Raw genomic sequence first — 22,703 nt, 5'->3', positions numbered from 1 at the left:
TGGCTCCAGCTGGGGGAGGGAGGATGGAAAACGAGAAAAGGGGATAACATTTAAAATGTAAATAAATAAAATACCCAATAAGAATTGTAAAAAACAAACAACAACAGAAAATCAACTTCCCACTTCCCATTTTGCTGGAAAATGGAATAAGACAGTTGTCTTTGAGGACTGGGTTTGTGCTTGGCACCCGTGTTGCCGTTCAGTTCAGTCCTTTATGCTTGGTTTTCTTTTTTTAGAGGAGTCCCTGGTGCCCTACAGCAAGCCCAGCTTCCCATCTCCAGGCGGGCACAGCTCATCCGGAACAGCCTCCTCTAAAGGGTCCACTGGTCCTCGGAAGGCTGAGATTCTGAGGGGCAGCCACCAGCGGAATGCCAATGACCTTCTCGACATTGGATATGTGGGCTCAAATAGTCAAGGGCAGTTTACAGGTGAATTGTGTAAGTTTTTTGGTTCCTTTCAAAGGCCGTTGGGATCTCTGTATTAAATAAACTGAGTGATAAAAATTTATATCTGCTGAGAAAAACAAATTCAATTATTTCACCCAGGATTTGCTCTAAGTTTAAGGATAACTGTTTAGAACAGTCTATGATATAAGCATTTCATTGGCATCTCAAGTTGATTTAAAGTGTATAAAATTCTTTTAATGTAAGTAATTAGTCTTAATACTTACAAGTAACATATTTGGCAAAGGGCTCTTCACCCTTTAAAACTGGGTGAAATAAAGAAAAGGAAGCAAACTGCCCAGTTGAGAATTTTGGGTATTTATTGTGATTGGAGCTGAATGTACCGTCTATGTCTTAGTCCTGACATTAAAAAAAATTACATGTTCTTAGTACCTTTTATGAACCTTTTTAGAAGATCCTTCTACTCGAATTAGTTGTTATTTTATTCTTACATTTTAAAAATGAAACAAATGTAAATTCTTTGTAAATCTACATTCTTCCATGAAATGTCAGTTTACTAGTGGACTCGCATCAGTGTTGGGAACTAGTTCATCCTGTGAGGACTGCAAACTACCTAGAACACTGCAAAGTTCTACAGGAATCTGAGTTACCACCCACTGGCTACTGCTAAGTTTGCTACCATGGTTCATTTGTAACTTCTGTTTTGACTCACCTACATTTAGATTTTTTCGTAACTGACTTTGTGGTATCTGTAGCTGGTACATCCTCTAAGAAAACAAACATGTGCATCCCATGCCTGCAGGCTTCCATTTCCCCTCACGGCCTTCAAAGGAGATTATTTAAACTCACGAATGCAATACTTAGTTGAGAATCTTCCGTTACTCTCTACTTGCTTTGATTTTATTGATAGTCAGGATAGAGGAGTATTTAACACTCGAGAAAGCTATGCTTAGACCTTTTTCTTCTCTTTTGCAGAGTAACTGAGAGGAGACATACAAAGACGCTCTGAGGACCATCAGGTCCAAACTCATGGAAGTGATGACATTTAACAGTGCAATGAACAATTTCTTTATTTATGTACTATTAAAAAATACTGTAAATGCAATGTAAAGACACAGCCACACATATCCCACAGTTCTTTTCTTGTGTCCTTCTCTTACTTACACCACCCACCTTAACTCTTTCTTGTCAGGAGTATATAAGAAAAAGAAAGAAAGCAAAACTCGCCCTCCAGGAAGAAAAGGATTTTCCTCTGTACATAATTTCTTTGGTGCATTGCTATGCAAGCTCACTCTTTTTAACTCTGTTCGTATTATTGTCTGTTCTTATTGGTCTGTTGTACTATATGTGAATTAATGGGCTGTGGTACCATATATTAACTTTTAATTGTGTAACTTTTTATGTTTAAATTTTGCACTGCAATTTTATTTGGTGATAAGCACAAATCTCTCCTCCTCATAACATGAAGAAAAGATTGAATGTGAAGGGAGTGTTCTGTACTGTAAGCTAGGTGGACAATGCTGGTGTGACCAATCCTGTTAGACGGTTTTCAGTTGGGGGTGTAGAAATAGGAAGATGCGAAGGAATGATGGGTGTTGGCAAAGTCTTCTTGAACCATCAGATACTGAGTCAATTTTAAGAAGCAGAAAGATGGATGCTATTGACTATAGCAGGGGTCAAAAGAAGGGGCTTTGAGTCTAGACAGAATATGTAAGAAAGTATGGCGGTGGCAAAGATGTACTAACTTGCTTTAAAAATCTTATTAAAGTTTTATTTAGAATGAACTTCACTGGCCATTGTAATTAACCCATCTTAGAATTACAATGAGCAAAATAAAATCAAGGTGGTTCAAGAGATCTGTATTTATATATTCCAGCTTTAAAAAAAAACAGCAGTTTTGAATTACCATAATTAATCTCTCCAACTCATTAAGTCAGACTATAACATAGAGTTCCCCAAGGAAACAAAGAAAATGAACTCCAGAGATTCCAGCAAATAGTTAAAGGAGCCACTTATTGTCAGGGCACACTCGGCTGCTCTGGACTATAAGCTCAGTTGTAGTATTGTGTTCGTCTTTCTAATACACATACAGTACATAATAGAGGATGTAGTCACATCACTTCGGTTCATTTCTTTGCTTTTTTTAAAAGCAAACCAATGCATTCTACATACAATTTTGTGTTTCTTCTGATTAAAACGTGAAACCAATGCTACCACATGTATAGCTGAGTTATCAGTGCCTAAGGGCAGTGCTCGCAGTGTGTTCAGTTTCTGGTTAGTTGATTTACTGGGCTCAATATTTTCTGGTACAGTCTCAGAAATTGGCCACCAACTAAAACCTGTTTGACCCATTTTGAATGAGTAAATCGGAAAGAACAGTCAAAAGGGAGAAAAAAAATGCATGTTTATACACTTTTTAAATAAAACCAAATCTTGTACGTGGACATTAATGACAGTGTCCTGCCTCATTTGTTTTCACGACTTTGAGAACAAGGAGTTCCTGAACATCAATTATGTATGCTCAAGATAAATGTGACTTTGAAATGTATGTTAGCTACTGTACATGTATGTAAGTCAAGTAGATGATAGCCTTCCTAAAATTACCACTTATGATATTTTCCCATGTGCTCCTTACAGAGCTTAAGTTCTACTTCAGCCGGTAATTTTTATTATTTCTCTTATGATATATTCAATAGATGGTACCTTAAAAAATTCTCAGTGTGATGGGCAATATATTGAGTTTTCAAGTAGGGGATATTTATGTTGACAGTACATGCCTTGCATCATTGGCTCAGATGCCAATTCATGGGACATTATTGTAGGGAATGGATAATGTAAGTACACGGTCCTAAGGGTCCTTCTCCACGGGCAAGCATAGAATTTGAGGTTCTTCATGGGTTCCAACATTTTCTTAGTGCTCTATCCTTAACTTCACTGAAGTAACAAAAAATTCTGACACACCCTTTAACAACTTTCTACCATCAGTGCCTGAATTTTATTGAAGTTTCGTATCTCTGGTACAAAGAAATAGGAAAAACTGAACAGTTTCTGTGGGGAAAAAAAGATTTATGTAATTATTGTCAATTCTAAGTTGTGATGAATTTAACTTTTCGTTTATACAGTTCCTGATATCCTGACCTCTATTTAAAAGCATGGGATCTTTTAAAATACATATTTTACTTGTGTTTTCACTGTATGTTCACGAATAATATAATTTAGTGGAAAACTTCAGTATATCACATGTATGGCAACTGACATTTGCAGATTATTATCAAACCAAATCATATGAATTGATATCTGTAGATCACTTGATGACTTACAGAACAATTTCAGGTTTTAGCACCATGTCATTCTGATTGTTCTCAGTATATGATCATAATTATATTGTGTTTATACAGATTGCAGACTGTGATTAGTGCAAAATCTTGTATCTGATATCTACTGTAAAGGTGAACTAACATGCTCTGGTGATTTGAATTCAGGCATAAGCAAGCTAACAGCAATACAAAACTTTCCTCATCTAGGTATTGGACAAATCCATTCATCATCAACCATCAGATGGTTAACTGAGAAACATATACCTCTCCCCCCATGAAAACCCCATCTCTTTTCATCTTGTCGTTGATTGAATGTGATAGAAAATCTACTGAGTTTACTCTTCTGTGGGCCTGAGCAGAAACATGCATAAGCCATCAAGAAGGAAGTCTGGGTGGGAATGAACCCTCATCTTTTACTCATAGGCAATACTGCTGTGCTGTCATGGCAGACCCAAGCACAGCTTCTTTCAGAACAGGCAACATCTCCTTAGGGAATGTATATATCAGTGCTCAAACTCAGGTATGCCAGTATAAACAGTAAGGCTCCCTTACCCCCCCTTTTCATGCCCTTTGACATAAAGTAGGTTAGAAGACTATAAAGCTATGAAAACCCTCGATTCCTTCACAGGATTTGGAGCAAGTTTATGGAAGTATATGGGACAGTCAAGACCAATGTAAATACAACCGAAGTAAAGAAAAGCCTTGCAGAAACGCACACTTCCACTAGCAAAACAGATTTACCATGTTCTATGTGGTAGTTTAACGCTCTCCATGTTTAAATCCCATCGTCAATGGGATTTAAGTTGTAAGTTTATATGTGGTTTCACATCCAAGTTCTAACTTAATAAATTTATGCAATTTGTTTCATTGATGAAAACACAATATTCACATCAGTGAGCTCCCAACTGAGGATCGCTTTTCCGAAAAAAGCAATCCTGTCAGTATTAAAGATATGCAGAACCATAACATTCACTACTAATGTTATTTTGTTCAACTACTTCTGTATAGTGTGAAAAGGGGGTAGGGGCACAACCGTTTCCACATTATCTGAGAGGTAAAACTATTTTTGCGTTGCTTGGTCCTAATGGATACTTCAAATGAAACACCATACAATTTTAAATGACATGCAATTTATGAATATTTTTTACTCTTATAATTTTAAAACCATTTGTTGTGATTTTAAAGTGTTACAAGATAGGAGATTTTGTGGTTGTGGGTAGACTTTTTATACTTTGTTTTATAGCTGAATTTTTTTCACTGTAGTTTATTTGAGTGAACAAACACTATTCCAAATCTCGATGTGTTTCATTTGATATTGTTAGATGAGCAAAGAAATTGGCATAAAATTGATTCATAGTATTGTCAATGAATTGTGTATTGTGTATTCACTGGGAAAAATAAAAATATATTCACATTTCAATTTTGTAAAAAAAAAAAGCCATTTATGTAAAACCAATTTGTCTGTAGACAAACCAAAAATAGATCCTGTGTCACTTTCAGAATTCTGTGACTATTTTGTGGCCCAATATTCCTATTTCTTTTTTCTATTCAAATATGGATCAGAAGTGCTAAGTAGGAAATAATGTTGACTAGTTAGTCATGATTAAAAGACAGCAATAAAGACTGCAAGTATTTGAAATTATATATCCTACTCTGTCAGCACTGCTTTCCAGACCTACTGCCTGCACCACAATGAAGCTTAGATAGGCAGTAAACTGAAGGAAGTGATTTGAGAAGCAGGATTACTCTAAGTTATTTTGAAAGGTAAGTCAATGGGATTAGAAGCAAGCAGCCCTTATTTGTTTGTTTAAAAATGTTAAAGATGCATCTCTGTTAGAACATATATTTGTTATCTTTAAAATAATGACGAAACAACAGAGAGAGAGACAGACAGACAGACAGACAAACAGATGTATAGACAGACAGACGTATAGACAGACAGAGAAAAAAATCATTTAACCCTGAAATACTCACTTAAAAATACCTAAGGAGCACATAGTAAGAGGACCATGTAATTCAATTTCATTTATTTTATCTAAATAAGGAGAGAATTCAAAACTATGAGAATAATTATAAATAATGTATACAGTACAATGAAGTGATATATATATATATGTATATATATATGAAAATATACCAGTTGCCTGTCTGTCAAAGATGGAAGGATGGGAAAAATCACCATCGTGTTGTTGAATATTTACTGTGAAAAAAACTAAGACAAGGAAAATGTACAAGAGTATTGAAAGCGTACACACATGCTTTCTCTATTATTGTATGTACTAATTCAAGAAAATATATCCCAGAGCTACAAAAAAAGCACACACACAAACGATAATCTTGTATACCTTCAATTTGTGAAAATATACTTGTCTTCTTTATATTGAGAATAACAATCTCCAGTAAGATTTACTTTCCAGAAGAAATGGGAAGTAAACCAAATTCTAACCCCCCCAAATAGATTTTAAGCATTAGAAAGGAAAGAAAAGCTTAAAAGTTTAGCTAATAGGTTCAAAGTACACACACGCACACACGCTGTTAGTTTAGCTTTCTGCTCATCAACATTGAAAGCATTGGAAGATAGGTGTGTCATAGATGTATTTAGTGCTATAGCTTTATGCTTTATTTAACATGAATCAGGATTGTACTAATCCTTTTCCTTATCTAGTAAACACATTTTGGTTTTATAGTAGATGACTATTGAAAAACATGAGTGTGTGTGTGTGTGTGTGTGTGTGTGTATTAGTACACATACAATATTGTATATTTCCAAGATATATGTTATTACCTAGGTATCTGATGATATACTCGTACATATAATTTTTATATATATGCATAACTTGTATGTCACATATTTGAACATGTGCATTATATTACATAGAAAAATACTGCAGTCTATGGCCTTGAGCTAAAATTACCTCAGACCACTGCAACTGGTATTACCCCATGAGAGTAGCATGGCAGCACCCTTTGACTAAATGCCATGCCTTGCTACATAAAGCCTTTAGATAAGAGGCAACATCGGCTAGACAATTTATTCTGGTGTGTTTCTAGGCAATATTTTTCAATAATTTTCACCTGAGTAATCTGGTTCTTTGTTTACTCATTCAATTTGCAAACAGAAATAGTGGTTCAGAGCTTAAATTGAACATCCAGAGCACTTGAGAAAAAAAATACCTTTGTCTTCAGAAGTAAATTAATATCTTCTGTTAAATCTTGCCCTCATTTCTAGGAAATCATCATTTGATTAATGGTTTATGCTAAGAGAAAAGACCAATAAATAAAGCTTTCAGACACATTCCCAAGCAGTAAACTAGGCCAACTTTATTCACATCTCGCACTACCTTCATATTATCCATGTTTCTAGTCATTCCCAAAACAGCCTCTCCCACATTAGTAAAAATTTAAATATAAGGAACACAAGGAGTTGAAACTCCATGGTTGAACATGTGAAGATATTTCTATACTCCTTAACTTCTTTATGATGGCATTCAATGACAGCATGCAAATGTTTTTAAACAATAATTAAAAATTACATTTATTTATTTGTGTGTGTGCACACGTTGCATACATATGTGCAAATATGTATGTATGTATGCCCATGCCATGGCACATAAGTAGAGAACAGAAGACCTTGAAGAGTCAATTCTCCACTTCTACCATGTAGCTTCAAAGATCAAATTTGGGTTGTCAGATTTGACAGCAAGTTCTCATTTCCTACTGAGCCACCTCACCAGAGATGGGTTCATCTTCTCTGACAATGAATTCTTTTTCTTCAAGCACCTTATGACCTATGTGGAACACACTTTGAAAAATAATCACTTAGGAACTGCCTTATTGTTTATGGCCCTAGATATCACCCTAGAGTGTTGAAGATACCCATTTGTGGGTTTCCCTTCTTCCCAGGGTCATTGGCCACCAGTCCATGAAGAAGACGGAGCAGACTTGATGCTCAGGGTTTCAGAGTGCCCATGAGTACAGTAGAAATAAAAGACTTATCTCGAGGATCAGTTTCAGGGAGACATCAACTTTAATCAGAGTGAATCAAGGGTTTTTTTTGTTTGGGGAAGCGGGTAGGAATATCCAGGATGGGCTGAAAGCTAATGTTCTGAGATGGCTCAGTAGCATGGGGAGACATTCCAAAAATCTCAGGTGTTGGCTGAACAGGTTCTTATTTCGAGAGAGAAAGCTGAACCTGTAATCTAACCAATGCTATGTGACACTCCACAGTTAGAGGGAAAAAGAATTTAGAACTTCCCAGACAAGATCAAAGAAGAATACACTGGTAAAGGAGTCCTCCACTTTGCTCCAGGCTCAGAAGGCTGACAATGGCAGGCTTCTTCTACCTTGCTAGTTTTTGTTAAAGCAAACTCTAAGACATGAGAAGAAGAAAAGATGTAAATATCAGCTGTTCTGTGGAGATCGTGGAAAACCATATTCAGTGGGAAGATAATTCTTTAAGTTGTTTCTATGACTAAGACATCTGTTTACTGCTTTAACCAAAGGTAGGATGATGCCTTGTTCTTTGGGCATCTTGCATTCTTATGAGTACTATTGAGTTTTAAGTTCATTAGGCTGAAATTCAATCACTGAACTGCACCTATTATTTTTCACTAAGCTCAACTCACAGTTTCCCCAGAAGGATTTTATTTTTTTAAGACTAGTGTCTCATCATTCTCAGATTCTATGTCAAGTAGAACTTTGCTAAAAATAATAGTCTGCAGCATAAAATTTAGAACCAGAATGTTATCTCAGCAAAATAAATACAGCTAAGTCTCAATAAAATTTGAAAGAGGGCAATTTAGTAAAGGCAGACATCTGAATACTCAGACATTTGTAAAGGCAGATGCACAGAAGAGAAAATGGGGAGCTATAATTATATGGACTTTTACTGTCCATAAGTAATGGGTTAAGAAATAAAAGTAGAATTGCAGGTATAGTTACTTGAATTTACCAAAATTGTTATAATAAAAACAGATCAGTGAAAAATAGATTTAAATTATTCAAATGAGTATGATTTGAGGAAAAGGGGATACTGGACCATATTAGCCTGAAAAAATTATGGGTCATGGAAATGGACTCGGCATAAGGATAGAGATACATAGGAGGAACACGTCATAACCTCAAGAAAACAGAGACTCTGACTTTCTCAGTAAGTATGCAAGCACTCCCTTATGGATTTTAGCAAATGAAGGAAGAGCAGAGAATCTCCATGGTTCAAATGAAAAGGAGTTGAAATTTTACTTGAGCCCATTATAAATGTGGCTAAATTATACATGCTCTATTAATATGATATGTACTCAGGTTAGAATACCTTTGTGGTGTATTAGAAAGCACCTGTTCTAGTTTTCAGAATTCAAAAGAAAGTTTAAAATATACAATGAGGCTAAAGAGGTATTTTCTTCAATGATATCCAAATTGAAAACATGTTGTATATATTCTAATAATATTTAATGTAAAATAAACATAATCCTTACAAAGTATGACACAGTCAAGAAATAAAGTAGAAACAGAAATATTTACATTTGTGTACACACACACACACACACATGCACGCACGCACGCACACACACACTCCTATAGGAGAAAGGGCCAGAGCAAGCAGTGTTGGATGAGTCCAGTGAAACAGCACCTTCTGTAATTAACAGGTTCAATGTGCATATAGATCGACAGGAACTGAGACAATATGAGCAAGACTTGTAAAAGATGAAGCCAAACAAAATCCCCACACTGAGAAAAGGAAGTGTACACATATTTCTACTCCTATCTAAGAAAATATGTTCAATTTGTATATTCTGAGAGAGAGAAAAATAAAATGGAGTGACTGAATATATCAACCACATTGCAGGCAGGCCTCATGCTCAGTAATTGACCAACAGGTTTCGTGTGTGTGTGTGTGTGTGTGTGTGTGTGTGTGTGTGTGTGTGTGTCTGTGTGTGTGTGTGTGAGAGAGAGAGAGACAGAGACAGAGACAGAGAGACAGAGTCAGAGAGAGAGTGAGTGAAAGAGAGTGGGGGAGATGGAAAAGGAGAGGGAGAGGGAGAGAAGGAAAGAAAGAGAGGGAGAGGGAGAAAGGGAGAGGTAGGGGGAGAAAGTGTGTGTGTGTGTGTGTGTGTGTGTGTGTGTGTGTGTGTGTGTGTATCTGTCTGTCTGTCTATCTGTGTGTGTGTCTTTGGCTATGGATTTTTGGTTTTGTCCTTTTAGCTTTTGTTTTGTTTCTGGGGAACTTTGTTATGTTTGCATGTGGGCAGAAGGAGAGAGAAAGAGACAAAGTTGAATGGAGAGGCAGGTAGGCAGATTTAAGAAGGACTTGGGCAAGGGGAAAGAATGTGATCAAAATACATTATACAACAATGTTAAAATAAGTTTTACATGCAGTAAAATAGAGAAAAGAACTTTAAATCCTTCAAATTAGGATAAATATAATCTAGAGCATAATAAAAAGACACTTTCCAAAACCTATGGTGGTTAGAATAACTATCACAGAACAATTTATGTTTAAATAACCTGTTTATCATACATATACATACGCATGCATGTTTATACATGTACTTACACAAATATCACTATTTTACTGCTTAAATGACAAAACATTAATTTAAATAAACAAATATTTCACACAAAGTTTTATGTTTAGAGAAATATAATAGAGCATACTTAGACATATAACAATATCATGGTGTTGACATGAGTAGAAGAAAGTCAAGTAAAACATCTGAGATGACAGATGCTCCCAAAATAAATTTTGAGAGTCAATAAATGATTAAAGAAACAGAAAAGGACAGTATGGAGCCCAGCCCATGAATACAAAGAAGGTTGATATAACAGGTGAGAAATGTGTGTTACAATTGACTGGGCGCTAATCTTATTGAGTGTAAAGAACTGATAAGCAATGTCTCAGCACAGAGGAAGAAAATGCAATACAAAGTGTTAAACAGTAGTAAAATGAACTCTAGTGGGTAAGCTAGTTATTGGTGTCAGCCTTTGCTGTTTGGAGAATCTAACCTATGATAAATACATAATATGGTGCTCCACAGAGTAAGGAAAATAAGTATCTTACTCAGGATATGAGTCAAGTCAACATCTCAGACTGAACAATGTACTCAATGGAGTTATCTTTCTCCAGGATAAGAGAGTTAATGGAGGTTTAATATTCCCAATGTAAAAGCACCAATCCATGAGGTCAACTTGCATATTAAATACTGAATAAGTATAGAATAAAAAGTAGTAAATAAGAAACATAAAAATCCAATGGTAAAGAATGTTTATCAGATAACTGTGGAATATAGCAAGTTTACATGATAAGGGTCAGAGCTGAATGGACTATAGAGATGGTGCCATTAATGCCCAAAATGTCTAAACAACAGATGAGATTCAGATGTAGTTTGGCATATCTACCAGACTTGCTTCTTCTCATTTTCTGTGGAAAAAAAAAGAAAATCATCTTCATACTCAAAGGAGATGCTAATATTTGGAAAATAATCAATTCCATCAACTCCTACATAGTTAAACTTGCTATTCATGTGGCCAGATTCAAAAGAAAAAGTGCTATGAAAACCTAAATTTGTAAACAAAATAGCACTAATAAGATGACTGTGAAACATTTGGATGGAGGATAATTTCATAGAAACCTCTACAGGAAATGCCAGACAAAAGCATAATGTGACCGACTCGATGAGCACAAAGTCAGAGAGACTTTTTATACATGTGCTGTTGAATGCAACAGAGGCAAACCAGACCCTAAGGCTCAAATAGGAACTTCATTAGAGAAAATTAAGGACAAGAGACAATGCTTATAAATCTTGCAATAATCTGCCCACGGATCAAACACAAAAGGAACACAGACAAATAAAGCTAGATCCTGGAAAGAACAGCTGAAATGACAACAAAGATAACAGCAGATAATAAAACTTCAAGAGAAAAATGGCGTGGAAAAGAAAGTGTGGTCTTTCTTTCTCTGTCCCTTCTGTCACATCTCCCCAAAGACCATAATGAGTCATTGACTCTGTTATTAAAGACCAACAACAGAAAGGCTTGGAAACATGAAAAATAATTAGAGTTTATGAGTAAAATATGGGTAATTATGAAGTGGCAAGATATAATTAATCATCCATTCCCTGAAAATAATGCTACAGTTATAAAATGGACAAGATATGTACTTTTATAATATCTCTACACACTCTCAGACATGGAAATTAGATACACACACACACACACACACACACACACACACACACACACACACTCCACAAACAAAATTACTGGCCTATGGTATAAACTTCCTATAAATCTTAGGGGAATAGCCAACAAACCTTTGAACATGAGTTTGTTAGAATAGCTCTCCAGGTTAAAATTACACCTGTTAACCCTTCACTTGATTTCTCTATACATCATTACAGTAGTTTATTATTGGAGATTTCATTTTTCCATGTTGAAATTCTGTGGTTTTTAAAAGGGCTTTTTAAAATAAAGTCATGTCAATTTATTTTCCCAGACAGTAGAGTCTAGGAACGCTTTATAAATATTGTGTATTATTAAAAATGTACAGCACCTGAACCCCTGCCCGGCTCCCACTCCCATTCATTCTCCTACCTGGATCCATCCCTCCATCTACCTCCAAAACCTCTCAGCATCCTCTACTGGACTCTCCTAGTTATTTGATTTTTGGGGTCTGTGGCTTATACAGCATGGTTATCCTGTAGCCACCTGTAAGTGAGTATATACTATGCATCAGTCTCACTCAGGATGATTATTTTCTAGTTCTGTCATTTGCCTGCAGAAGTCATGATGCTCTCATTTTTAACAGTTAAGTAGAATACACTGTTAGTGGAATACACTGTGTAAATGGACCACATTTTCAGGCTATGACTGAAGTCTCAATAAATATTGCCCTATCCAATAAAATCATGAATAATTGAAGACTTAGTAACATATTTATATATTTTGCCTATAGAAGTTGATGTGTCTAAGGAGGGAGCAGACAGAGAGAGAGAATGAAGACTTTCTTGTGAGGATCTTCAGACACTCTTTTTTTGTGTGAGTTATGTATTCAATGGAAGAATAAATCTTTGACTTCAAAATTGTTCCTCATTGTGGTGGCACTAAAGAATTCCTTCCTAAAACAGTACAAATCAGAGTTGTTGACACATGCCTGTGTTCCTCGCCACTATGGAAAGATTATTTCTCAAAAATTTCCAACCAAGCCAGCCAAGCATTTGAGTCAGGCTGCGACAAGTATTTCAACAATGTGTTGAACTCGCCAGATGTTAACCAACATACTCATTAATTAATTAATTAATAATTAATAAAAACAACTTCTCAATTCAATGAGTGCATCTAAGACATGTGGAATGTATAATCTGAGATTATGAATAGTCTGGGGCTACCTCTGCCACACTAATGGAAACAAAACAAGCACATAGGTTGGAATATAGAAAGACTTTGGGCATGTTTTCCTATTGGAGAATGCCGCCCAAAATGGTTTGGAGTTCAACAGGCTCTTTTCTCATGCTCAAGACCAAGACTTTCTGACACTATTTCGGTAAGACACAGAATTCCCCAAAGGGTCACATACAGCTACACATCATCCTGCAGAGTCATGTGTAGTTAAACAAAGTAAATACATAGAATAGAATAGAATAGAATAGAATAGAATAGAATAGAATAGAATAGAATAGAATAGAATAGAATAGAATAAGAATGGAGGTTGTTCTGTCAAACTTAATAATCATTCATTGCTTCTCTTCTTTTGTCCTTCTTCTAAGAACAGGAGCATTGGCTGCTTGCTTTCCAGCCATTGCAATCTGAAAGCACACAACTTCTAATTCCATGGCTTCATGACTTGGGAGAGATTATACCTTAGGATATTTAAATGAAACTTAACGAGACTTTAAATTCTAGACTTTGAGTTCACTGACACCAACACCAGAATGGTGCTGGACTCTTTTGGCGGTTGGTTGGAAATGAATACATTTTCAATACATTTAAGACAGGAAAGGGAACCTGAGTTTGATCTTCAATACCAACAAACAACCAAACCTTGGCCACTCAGGCATGGTGACTTGAATTTATGATCCTAATGACAATGGGGGAACAAAGGTGAAAGTGTGCCTTGAAGGGCATGACCTTGGTGGAGACAGAATGATACAGTTCCTGCCCTTACAACAGGGCCAGCAGAAGTGGTCCTCCAAGAGAGAAGATAGCTGCCTTCGACATAAGACTTGCTTGTATAATAATGTATACATTTCATATTCCTCCAAGGAATGTCCTCTCTGTTAGTGTTAATGACTTCATGATAATCTGAGAGCATGAGTCCAAGAGGCAAAAGTATAGCTAATGTCTCAGCAAAATTGTAAAGGCTAGAACCTTCAGGATAACCCTTTAGGCTGCAGAAAGCACTCTTAAGAATTTGAGTTCAAAATACACTTAATTCTTTTCTATACAAAACATACAGATGCAATATGAATTATGAGAGGCTTCAAGAATCTAAAGGAACAAAGGCAACTGCATTAATCAGCCAGCTTCTCTGAAAGATACAAAGGCAGGCAGATTCCTGAGTTCAAGGTCAGCCCAGGTGTGATAGAAATGGTCGTTTCAGGACAGGCTCCCACCCAGCTAGTTTAGCACCTGTACATAGTGGAGGCAGGCAGATCTCTGAAATTTTTTGCAATGTTAAAAAGATGTGTGCTTGCTGCTTCCTAAGAATTGAGGGGCTGGGGTCATGGGATGCTGATTCATAGGATGATCAAAAGGAACCTGAAATAAATGAGTGGGCTTTTGGTCTGCCTGAGATGAGATAGCAGAAAGGCATCTTCTTTTTTTTTTTTTTTTTTTGTTCTTTTTTTCGGAGCTGGGGACCGAACCCAGGGCCTTGCGCTTCCTAGGCAAGCGCTCTACCACTGAGCTAAATCCCCAATCCCAGGCATCTTCTTTTTTAAATGTAATAATAATATTTATTCATCTTTAAATTAGTTTTATTTTTTATAGTCCAGTTCTTTACAATTTTCTCTGGAGAGAGCTAAGCTGTCTGGAGATTTCAGGAAAGCAAAAACAACTCTTCAAGAATTATTCAAACACGACTAGGTCAGAGGATCCAATAATTTTTTATAGTTGCTTTTCTGACTTTGTTCAGAAAACCCATGAGCTATCCAATAGCTTTTAGAATTTTTTTACTAGCCAAGAGAGTTGTGCCGACCAGAGGGGTTTTAGAATAGCAAGGAAAGCCACCTAGAATAGAGCACAGCGTACAGAGAGATCAGTCCAGAAAGCCATCTCACAGAACCTAGGCTGCCCGTTTGGACCCACAATTTGACTTTGAGTCATTTGTTTTTCTACTCCCAGTCACCCCTTCCCTCAGAACTCCTTTGAGGACCAGTGGAGGCTGGTCCTTGGCAGAAGTGGGGAAAGAGGTAGAAATGGGAAGAATCATGGGGACTCTGGCCTGCCACATTAGCTTACCTGGTGAGTTCCAGGCCAATGAGAGATTCTGTCACAATTAAACAACAACAGAAACAGCACATAAATAAATAAATAAATAAATAAATAAATAAATAAATAGGGGCTGAGGAATAACAATCAGGGTTGTCTTCTTGCCCCCATATGTGTCGCATGCATACACACACAAATGCACATACACTCACACAAACCAGTACACATAGGCACACACAAAGGCATGTGCGCACACAGACACACACAGGAACTATAAAGTTGTATCCTAAATTATGCTTTCTTAAACTCCTGTGTTGAAGCTATAAGCTTCAATATCCCTGGATTTGGAGACAGAGGCTCCAGGAGCTAATGAAGTTTAAATAAAGCAATGAGGATAGAACACTAATTAGATAAACTTATTATAAGAGGAGGAGACAGCCAGGAATGTGGTTGATGAGTAGAGCTCTTGTTTGTCTGGCACAGGGCCTGGGTTTGGTCTTGAGCTCCACAAAAATTACATGGAGAAAAATAAAGAAGAGGAGGAGAAAGAGGAAGAGGAGGAGAAGGAGGAGGAGGAGGAGGAAGAGAATCATATCTTTGGTTATTATGTTATGGCACAAATCAGAGGCTAATTGAGAGAACAGCAAGGCAGCAATGAGGAGGCAGAAATGGCCCTGTGGACTTTGATGTGACTCCTCCCTGGGATGGCGGTCTTCTGGTTTCATGTATGCAGTCAGTCTCCATTTATTTGCTTATTGCTTTTGTAAGGACAGTTTGAAAAGTTATATGTTAAAACTTAAATGGTGGACAAAGACATGGAAATGCCTTACCTCCTTATGCTTAACCCACCCAAGGTAGATTTTTGTTTTTATTTTATTGTTAATTGTCTCTTTTACCAGCTTAGGTCAGAATCCTGGGTTGGAGATTAGGAGGAATCATGAATAAAATCACACATTGCTTTGGCACTGCAGTGCACTCCTCTTCTTTAAGCCAGATGGCTAATGGCGCTATTGCAGGATGCTCAGTGAAGACTATTGTCACCATACGCATCATTTGGCAAGTAGCATACTTCCCAACCACCAGTTGCCAGGGCAACCCAAGTATTGATTGCCGTCATTTTGCTTCTGTTAGCTGCCTTTATTATCTGAGTTTGCTGAGATATATTTATAGGGGAGTATAATGTATGTGTATAGTGTGTGTGTGTGTGTGTGTGAGAGAGAGAGAGAGAGAGAGAGAGAGAGAGAGATTGAGATGCACATATGAAAGTGAAATAATTTTCTGTGCTCTAAACGTACCCTCTCCCTGTTTGCTTGTTTGTTCTCCTCATCACCGTGAGATCACAACAGATCACTAACTCCTAGATTTAGGAGACTATACACAAATCACATGCAGAGAAGGCAAACCTCCTCTTTCAAAATAGAAGTGCCAGATTTAGCTGGACAGAGACATTCTCATTTGGAAAAAAGATCGAGCCACTCAAATTCTCATTACCATTCCACTAAGGAGTAACGGAGTTGGAAGCCAAAGTCCAGTTCCCACACTCACAGTAACTAGTTGGGCAGCCAGGGACACTGCCACACTGCCTCTCACAGTCTATAAAGATCCTATAAAGTTATCATATAATTTTGGCCAATGATACACTATAGTCAAGTGCTGTACTGGGAGATGGAAAATGAAAATAAACAAATAAACCAACACAAAAACCAAGAGAATCAGAAGTTCCATGTTCTAGAAGAAAATTACAACTTTGTAAGGGGAGCGGATAAAAGAGAAGACATTGATGTCTCAAATGGCATTACTCAAACTGGGAATCAACGCCTGCCTACGTATAACGTGAGTGGTGTGTGGCCACTCCTCCAGGTATACACGTAATAAAGAAGTGGCTACATAGTTTATGGAAACATTAGAAACTAGCATCATTCCCTAGTACATCATTCTTGTAACTAGCATTCTTGATACAGAGACAGGAGGATTGCTGTCAATTTGAGGCTTACATGGTCAAGTATAGACCAATTGAGGCTATGTCGATAGATCCTGTCTCAAGAAAACACTGCAGACACACCCACAATGTAAAGAAGGTCTGTGGCCAGGAGACGATGAATAATAGGGAAGAAGAGTCAGACTGGAAACCATTGCAGGACTGGATCTGGTAGGCAATCAGAGGACACTGCACAATTGAGGATGGTGCTAGCCCTTGTGAGCAGAATGAAATTCTTTTCATCTCAGAGCTCTTTTAGTATTGGGCTGCCCTAGTTTTCTGAACCAAGAGCAAACAAAACATTATTCTCCCTGGAAGACAGAGATTTATGGGAAGCAGAGCCAACAAGAAGGATAATTCAATAAACGAAGACTGCGCATGTCAGCAGGAGTGGTATGAATTTAGGGTGGCCAAACCTACAGACAAGTTCTGTTAAATGTACTGTGCCCAAACTATTAGACTGATGGACGAGATAAATTGTTTTCCCAGAAATCATCTTTACAAATACAGAGGTAGGGAAATGAATGTTAGGATTATTAAAGCCTCAGAGTCTGTGAGGTCTGGATTGGGACATAACATTATATTATCAAGTGTTAACGAAATATAAAATAAATCTGAATATCATGCATATAGCTTGGAAAATGTGTAAACGTATGGGATCAATAACATAAAAATATAGGTTAAGTATATCCTTAAAGGTAAAGTAACTCACTTACTTATTGGAAAAGTGAAGCCAATTTTAATTGGTTAGAACATGAAAAAGCACAGAGAAATAAAAAGTATAACTGGTTGCAAAGAACAGAAGACATAAAGACAATAACTTAAACACAGATCTTTCTATTACACAAGAAAAAGGCTCACAAAAAGTTACTGTTGGAAATACATTCTTGAATATTCACACTGCTTCCTGGTAATGTGATAGTTACCACAGCTTGTTATAGGTCAACCAGAAAACAGAGGAAAACAAACAACATGAAAGACAAAGTGTTTTATCTGGAAAGGTAATTCTTTTCCAGAAACCCCCCTCCCCCATGATTTCCACAAGCGCTCACACTAGCACAGTATATCTTTCTTGTCATGTTCTAGCTGCCCACTCAATTCCAACAAAGGGAAAGGGGACACATGCACACAGTCTTTGGATATGGATGGTAGGAAGGGACATCAGAATGATTCTGAACGTTAGGCACTGTGCTTGAGGTCCTTAGATTTATTTATTTTACAATAGGATTGTTTTCCCTGTATGTATGTGTGCTTTGCCTGCAAATATATATGTGTGCTTTGTTTGTGCCTGGTGCCAGGAGACAGCTGGATGGGCCATGAGACCCTCCATAGCTGGAGTTATCGGTGGTTAGAAGCCAGCAGTTGGGTTCTGGGAACTGAACCCGGTCCTCTCCAAAAGCAATAATCACGGAGCTATTTCTCTAGGATATGAATTCTTGTGCTTTGAGCCTTAAAGGAAGAAGTAGATAAGTTTTCTTTTAACTTAATACCAGTACAGTCCCTTATTAGCAATGAACAATATGGTGTTTAACTAAAAACGGTCCCCATGGCTCCATAGGAAGTGGCACTATTAGGTGGTAGGGGTTAGTTGGAGTAAGTGCAGCTTATTGGAGGAAGTACATCACTAGGGTTAGGCTTTGAGGTCTTAGATGCACTCACTTCCTGTTTCCTGGTGATCAGGTTGTAGAACTCCTTTACCAGCCAGTGCTGGCACATTGCCATGCTTCCCACCATGACAGTAATGGACTAAACCTCTGAAACTGTAAGCAGGCCCAATTAAATGTTTTATTTTACAAGTGTTGCTGGGGTCATGGTGTCTCTTCATAGCACTAAAACTCTAATTAAGCCAAAAAACATTCCCTATCATCCTCACTTGAGAGATGGGCTCACCCACCCACCTCAAAAATATTAATCCAGAATTCTTCCCGTCAAAAGGAAATGTAGGGACAAAGATTGGAGTAGAGTCTGAAGAACAAGCCATCCAGAGATGGCCCCAGCTAAGGATCCATCCTATCTGCAGACACCAAACCTAGACATTCCTGCTGATGCCAAGAAGTACTTACTGACAAGAGCATGGTTTAGCTGTCCCCTGAGAGGCTCTGCCAGAACCTGACCAACACATATGCTAATCCACCCAGCCAAATGTTGGACTGAGCACAGGGACCCCAATGGAGAAGTTGGGGCAAGGACTGAAGTAGCTGAAGGGGATGGAACCTCACAGGAAGAACAACAATATCAACCAACCAGACCCCTCAGAACTCCCAGGCACTAAACCACCAACCAAAGAGTACACATAGAGCAACTCATGGCTCCAGCCACACATGTAGCATAGGGTGGCCTTATCTGATATCAATAGGAGGGGAGGCCCTTAGTCCTGTGGAGGCTCAATGACCCAGGGTAGGGTAATGCTAGGCTGCTGAGGCAGGAGTGGGGGTGGGTGGGTATGGGAGCACCCTCACAAAGGGAGGGGGATGGGGTTACAGGGTCAGGGGGTTTGTGGAGGGGAAACTGAGAAGGGGGATAACATTTAAAATTTAGATAAATAAATAATAAATAAATAAATAAATAAATAAATAAATAAATAAATAAAACAACCAATATGAAAAAAGACAAAAAAAGAAAGAGTATTTGTTGTAATCATAAACTTCTTATTTAACTATGCTTATCGTGGAACTTAGTATATCTGAAGCTTTTGTTTCCTCTTTCTTCACGGGTTTTGTTGGGGCTACTGTTACTTCTAGTGATGTATAAAGAAAGGCCTTAGCCTGGCACCTAGGACAGGGTACCTTGTGAGGAACATAAACAGTTACAAGTCCTGACGCTTAGACTCTGCGGCCTCAAGCTACTCCTCAAACAGGCTAATATCATTTAGAATAAGCAGAATAATAGTGTTTAGCCACTAAAATGATGGAGTCCCTCATAGTCATATGATTAATGATTAATTTATGTCCTTCCATCCCTCTCAGCATGCACTCATACCACAGCTATATTTTAAAAGATTGGCAGAATGGCATTTAATGGAAAAAAAATCAAGGCAAAAACAAGACTTCCTTTATTAGATATATAGATCCCTAACATGGCTAGATTTACAGTCCTTGTACATACAACAACATAACCATAATGGAATCCATTGGATAACCTTTCTCGGCCCCACTGGGAATCCTAAAACTACATGAATTCTGTCTATTTCACCATCAAGAGTTTTGAAGTCTTAGGTTGTTGGTCAATTCTCTTATTTCTTTCAGAGGACATGGCTGTTCATTAGGCTTGAAGGTACGGCCTTCATGTTTCGAGACAGTCACACATATCTTTAAATGTCATTCAGGCATGACTGTGTGTATAAGATTGAGGAGGTTTTTGCAATTGGGTTCAGGGAAATGATGACCTTGCTGTCATTTATCATCAATAAGCCTCGCATGATGGTTCGTGTCAACCTTCTACTGGACAGAGATGCTAAGCCAGACTGTTTTACCAACATTCAAACAGTGCTGCAGATTGCTCTTACCAGACAGTCTTCTCTCCTTAAGTTTGTTAAATGACTAAAGTTAAAGACTATATTTACTTCTATTGCGAGTGAGGACAAACAATTTGTTATGTGCACCAGTTCTGTGAATTCGGGAAATACTTCTCAGCTCTGGGGACTATAGACAGGAATGTTCACTGAAGAAGGAAATCTTTATTACTGTGAGAGCAGAGCAAGCTGTTGTACTGTAGAGTTGTGACATTTTTCTAACTGGATTGCATCTGCACATTGAAAAGACAGGCAACTAGACTGTTGCTGGAGATAATAGAATGGGGACTGAGAAGCCTTCATATTTTATTAGGGCTACATTGATCCCATTTCTTTAAGCCACTGGAGTGTTATTTCACATTCCAGTGTCTGCGTAACTGCATTTCCTTTGTTTCTCAGTTCCATTTAAAATTCCCTGGCACATCACGGCTAGTGAATGTCAGCAAAGATAACTATCAGCATACAAGTGTTTCCAACTACAGCAATGTGAGCTTGAAAGCCTTAACAGTCTCTCTGTAATAAGTGGGAACCAAGGGAGAACAAATGAGTTCCAACCGCTTGGTATCTATGCCAGGTTTTATTTGCAGTCCGACTGTGCACAGACATACACTAATATTTACTATAGATGGTCAAGGAATAGGAAGAGATTCTATAAACAAGGCCATCTAAACTAAACAAAGGAATGGTATCCGCTATACACATCACTGAAAACCTTTAACAAACCCCCAAATCATGCCAAAACTTGGAAAATGATGGAGACGCAACCACAGTCACATTCTGCAATGAGAGTTCAGTAACCTCATCAACATTCCTGTTTCTACTCTTGTACAAAAGGCTACGGCAAATGCGTCGGTTTTGAAAAAGTAACTCCTTACCTCTACTGAGCATGAGTTTCACATAAGATATAAACTACATCTGGAGACTCCCTAAGGTTTGAATAATTTAGTTTGCAGAATAGTTCTTTTCATCATCTCTCAACCATCTGCCTGAGATGACACAACCCCAGGCTCTCTAGGCATCTCCATGCTTATCGTATCATGGGGCTAGCTAGACTATATCAAGATGCTGGATTTCCCTGTAGCAAGGGTTTCTAAGTCAGTGAGGGGTAAGCATCTGTATGATACATTATGAAATACAAAGCAACATTATCTCTTTCACCAACTTTGTTGCCAATAAAACATAGGATCAGCCTAGAACTAAAGGAAGAGAATTATATAAGATCATGTAAATTGGACAACTAGATTATCTGAGTTCCATCTAACAGAAGAGCTGTAAGAATCTTGACAGTACTATAGCTCAAGGAATTGTTACAGTGTACGATGAGCTGGGTGCCATTCTATATCCGAAGCTTCTTTATCTATGATATAGGACATGATCCGCAGAAACATCACAGAATGCAGAAAACAAGCCAGTAGCATAGTGCACTATGGAACACGTGTTGTTTACTTTGTGGTTATGTGGTTCCCTGGGACACATGACTCAAGGTCACTGCCAACAAACCAGAAAATCATATGACCCATCACTAGCCTAGGAAAAGATAAAAACCCAGTATTTATCTTCATATTATAATGAATGTATCTTGACTACACACTTTCATAAACTGGAGGGTTTTTTTTTTTTTGAGTCAAGCCATTACAAAATGGTGGTGCCTTTATTTTCCTTACATGCTCACATTTAATCATAACAACAATCCACTGAGAGTTTCTTTATACATGACAAGTTCTATTAAATGAATGCACATTTTTACCACATGGCACTATTATAAGCAGTGGATAGAATTCTAAGATGGCCCTGGTGACCTCTGATGCACATTGTACCTTCCTTGACTGTTACATGACAAAAGGATTTTGTAGATTTAATTAAGGTTTCTAATTAGTTGACCTCAATATGGAGAGATTATCTAGGTGGACCTAGCCTAATCAAGCCTTTTAAAACCAGGGGATTTTCTCCACTGAGGACCAGAAGAGAAAGTGAGAGAGATTAAAAGCATACAAATGACTCAAGGAGCCACACTTGACTTTGAAGATAGAGGGGGTATGCAAATCACCACTGATGGCTGAACAGTTGGG

General features: G+C 37.7%; 1 protein-coding gene across 39 annotated transcripts in view; it reads left to right on the top strand.

Annotated features, from left to right (window-relative positions):
• Robo2 (roundabout guidance receptor 2) overlaps nucleotides 1-5,365 on the top strand; it is a 1,571,587-nt gene extending 1,566,222 nt beyond the window's left edge. For 21 of the 39 annotated variants that reach the window (XM_087577065.1, XM_087577078.1, XM_087577057.1 and 18 more), the window contains 2 exons: nucleotides 237-437; nucleotides 1,380-2,854. In XM_087577065.1, the coding sequence (XP_087433191.1) occupies nucleotides 237-437; nucleotides 1,380-1,381 (203 nt within the window). In that variant the 3' untranslated portion in view covers nucleotides 1,382-2,854. 39 annotated transcript variants of the gene reach the window in all.
• The last annotated feature ends 17,338 nt before the right edge of the window (nucleotides 5,366-22,703 follow it).

This window comes from Rattus norvegicus, chromosome 11 (genome assembly GCF_021556685.1).
Source record: "Rattus norvegicus strain SHRSP/BbbUtx chromosome 11, alternate assembly SHRSP_T2T, whole genome shotgun sequence".
NCBI classification, from domain to species: Eukaryota; Metazoa; Chordata; class Mammalia; order Rodentia; family Muridae; genus Rattus; species Rattus norvegicus.
The sequence above is the reverse complement of the archived record's forward strand: the minus strand, read 5'-3'. Positions and strand labels throughout refer to the sequence as shown.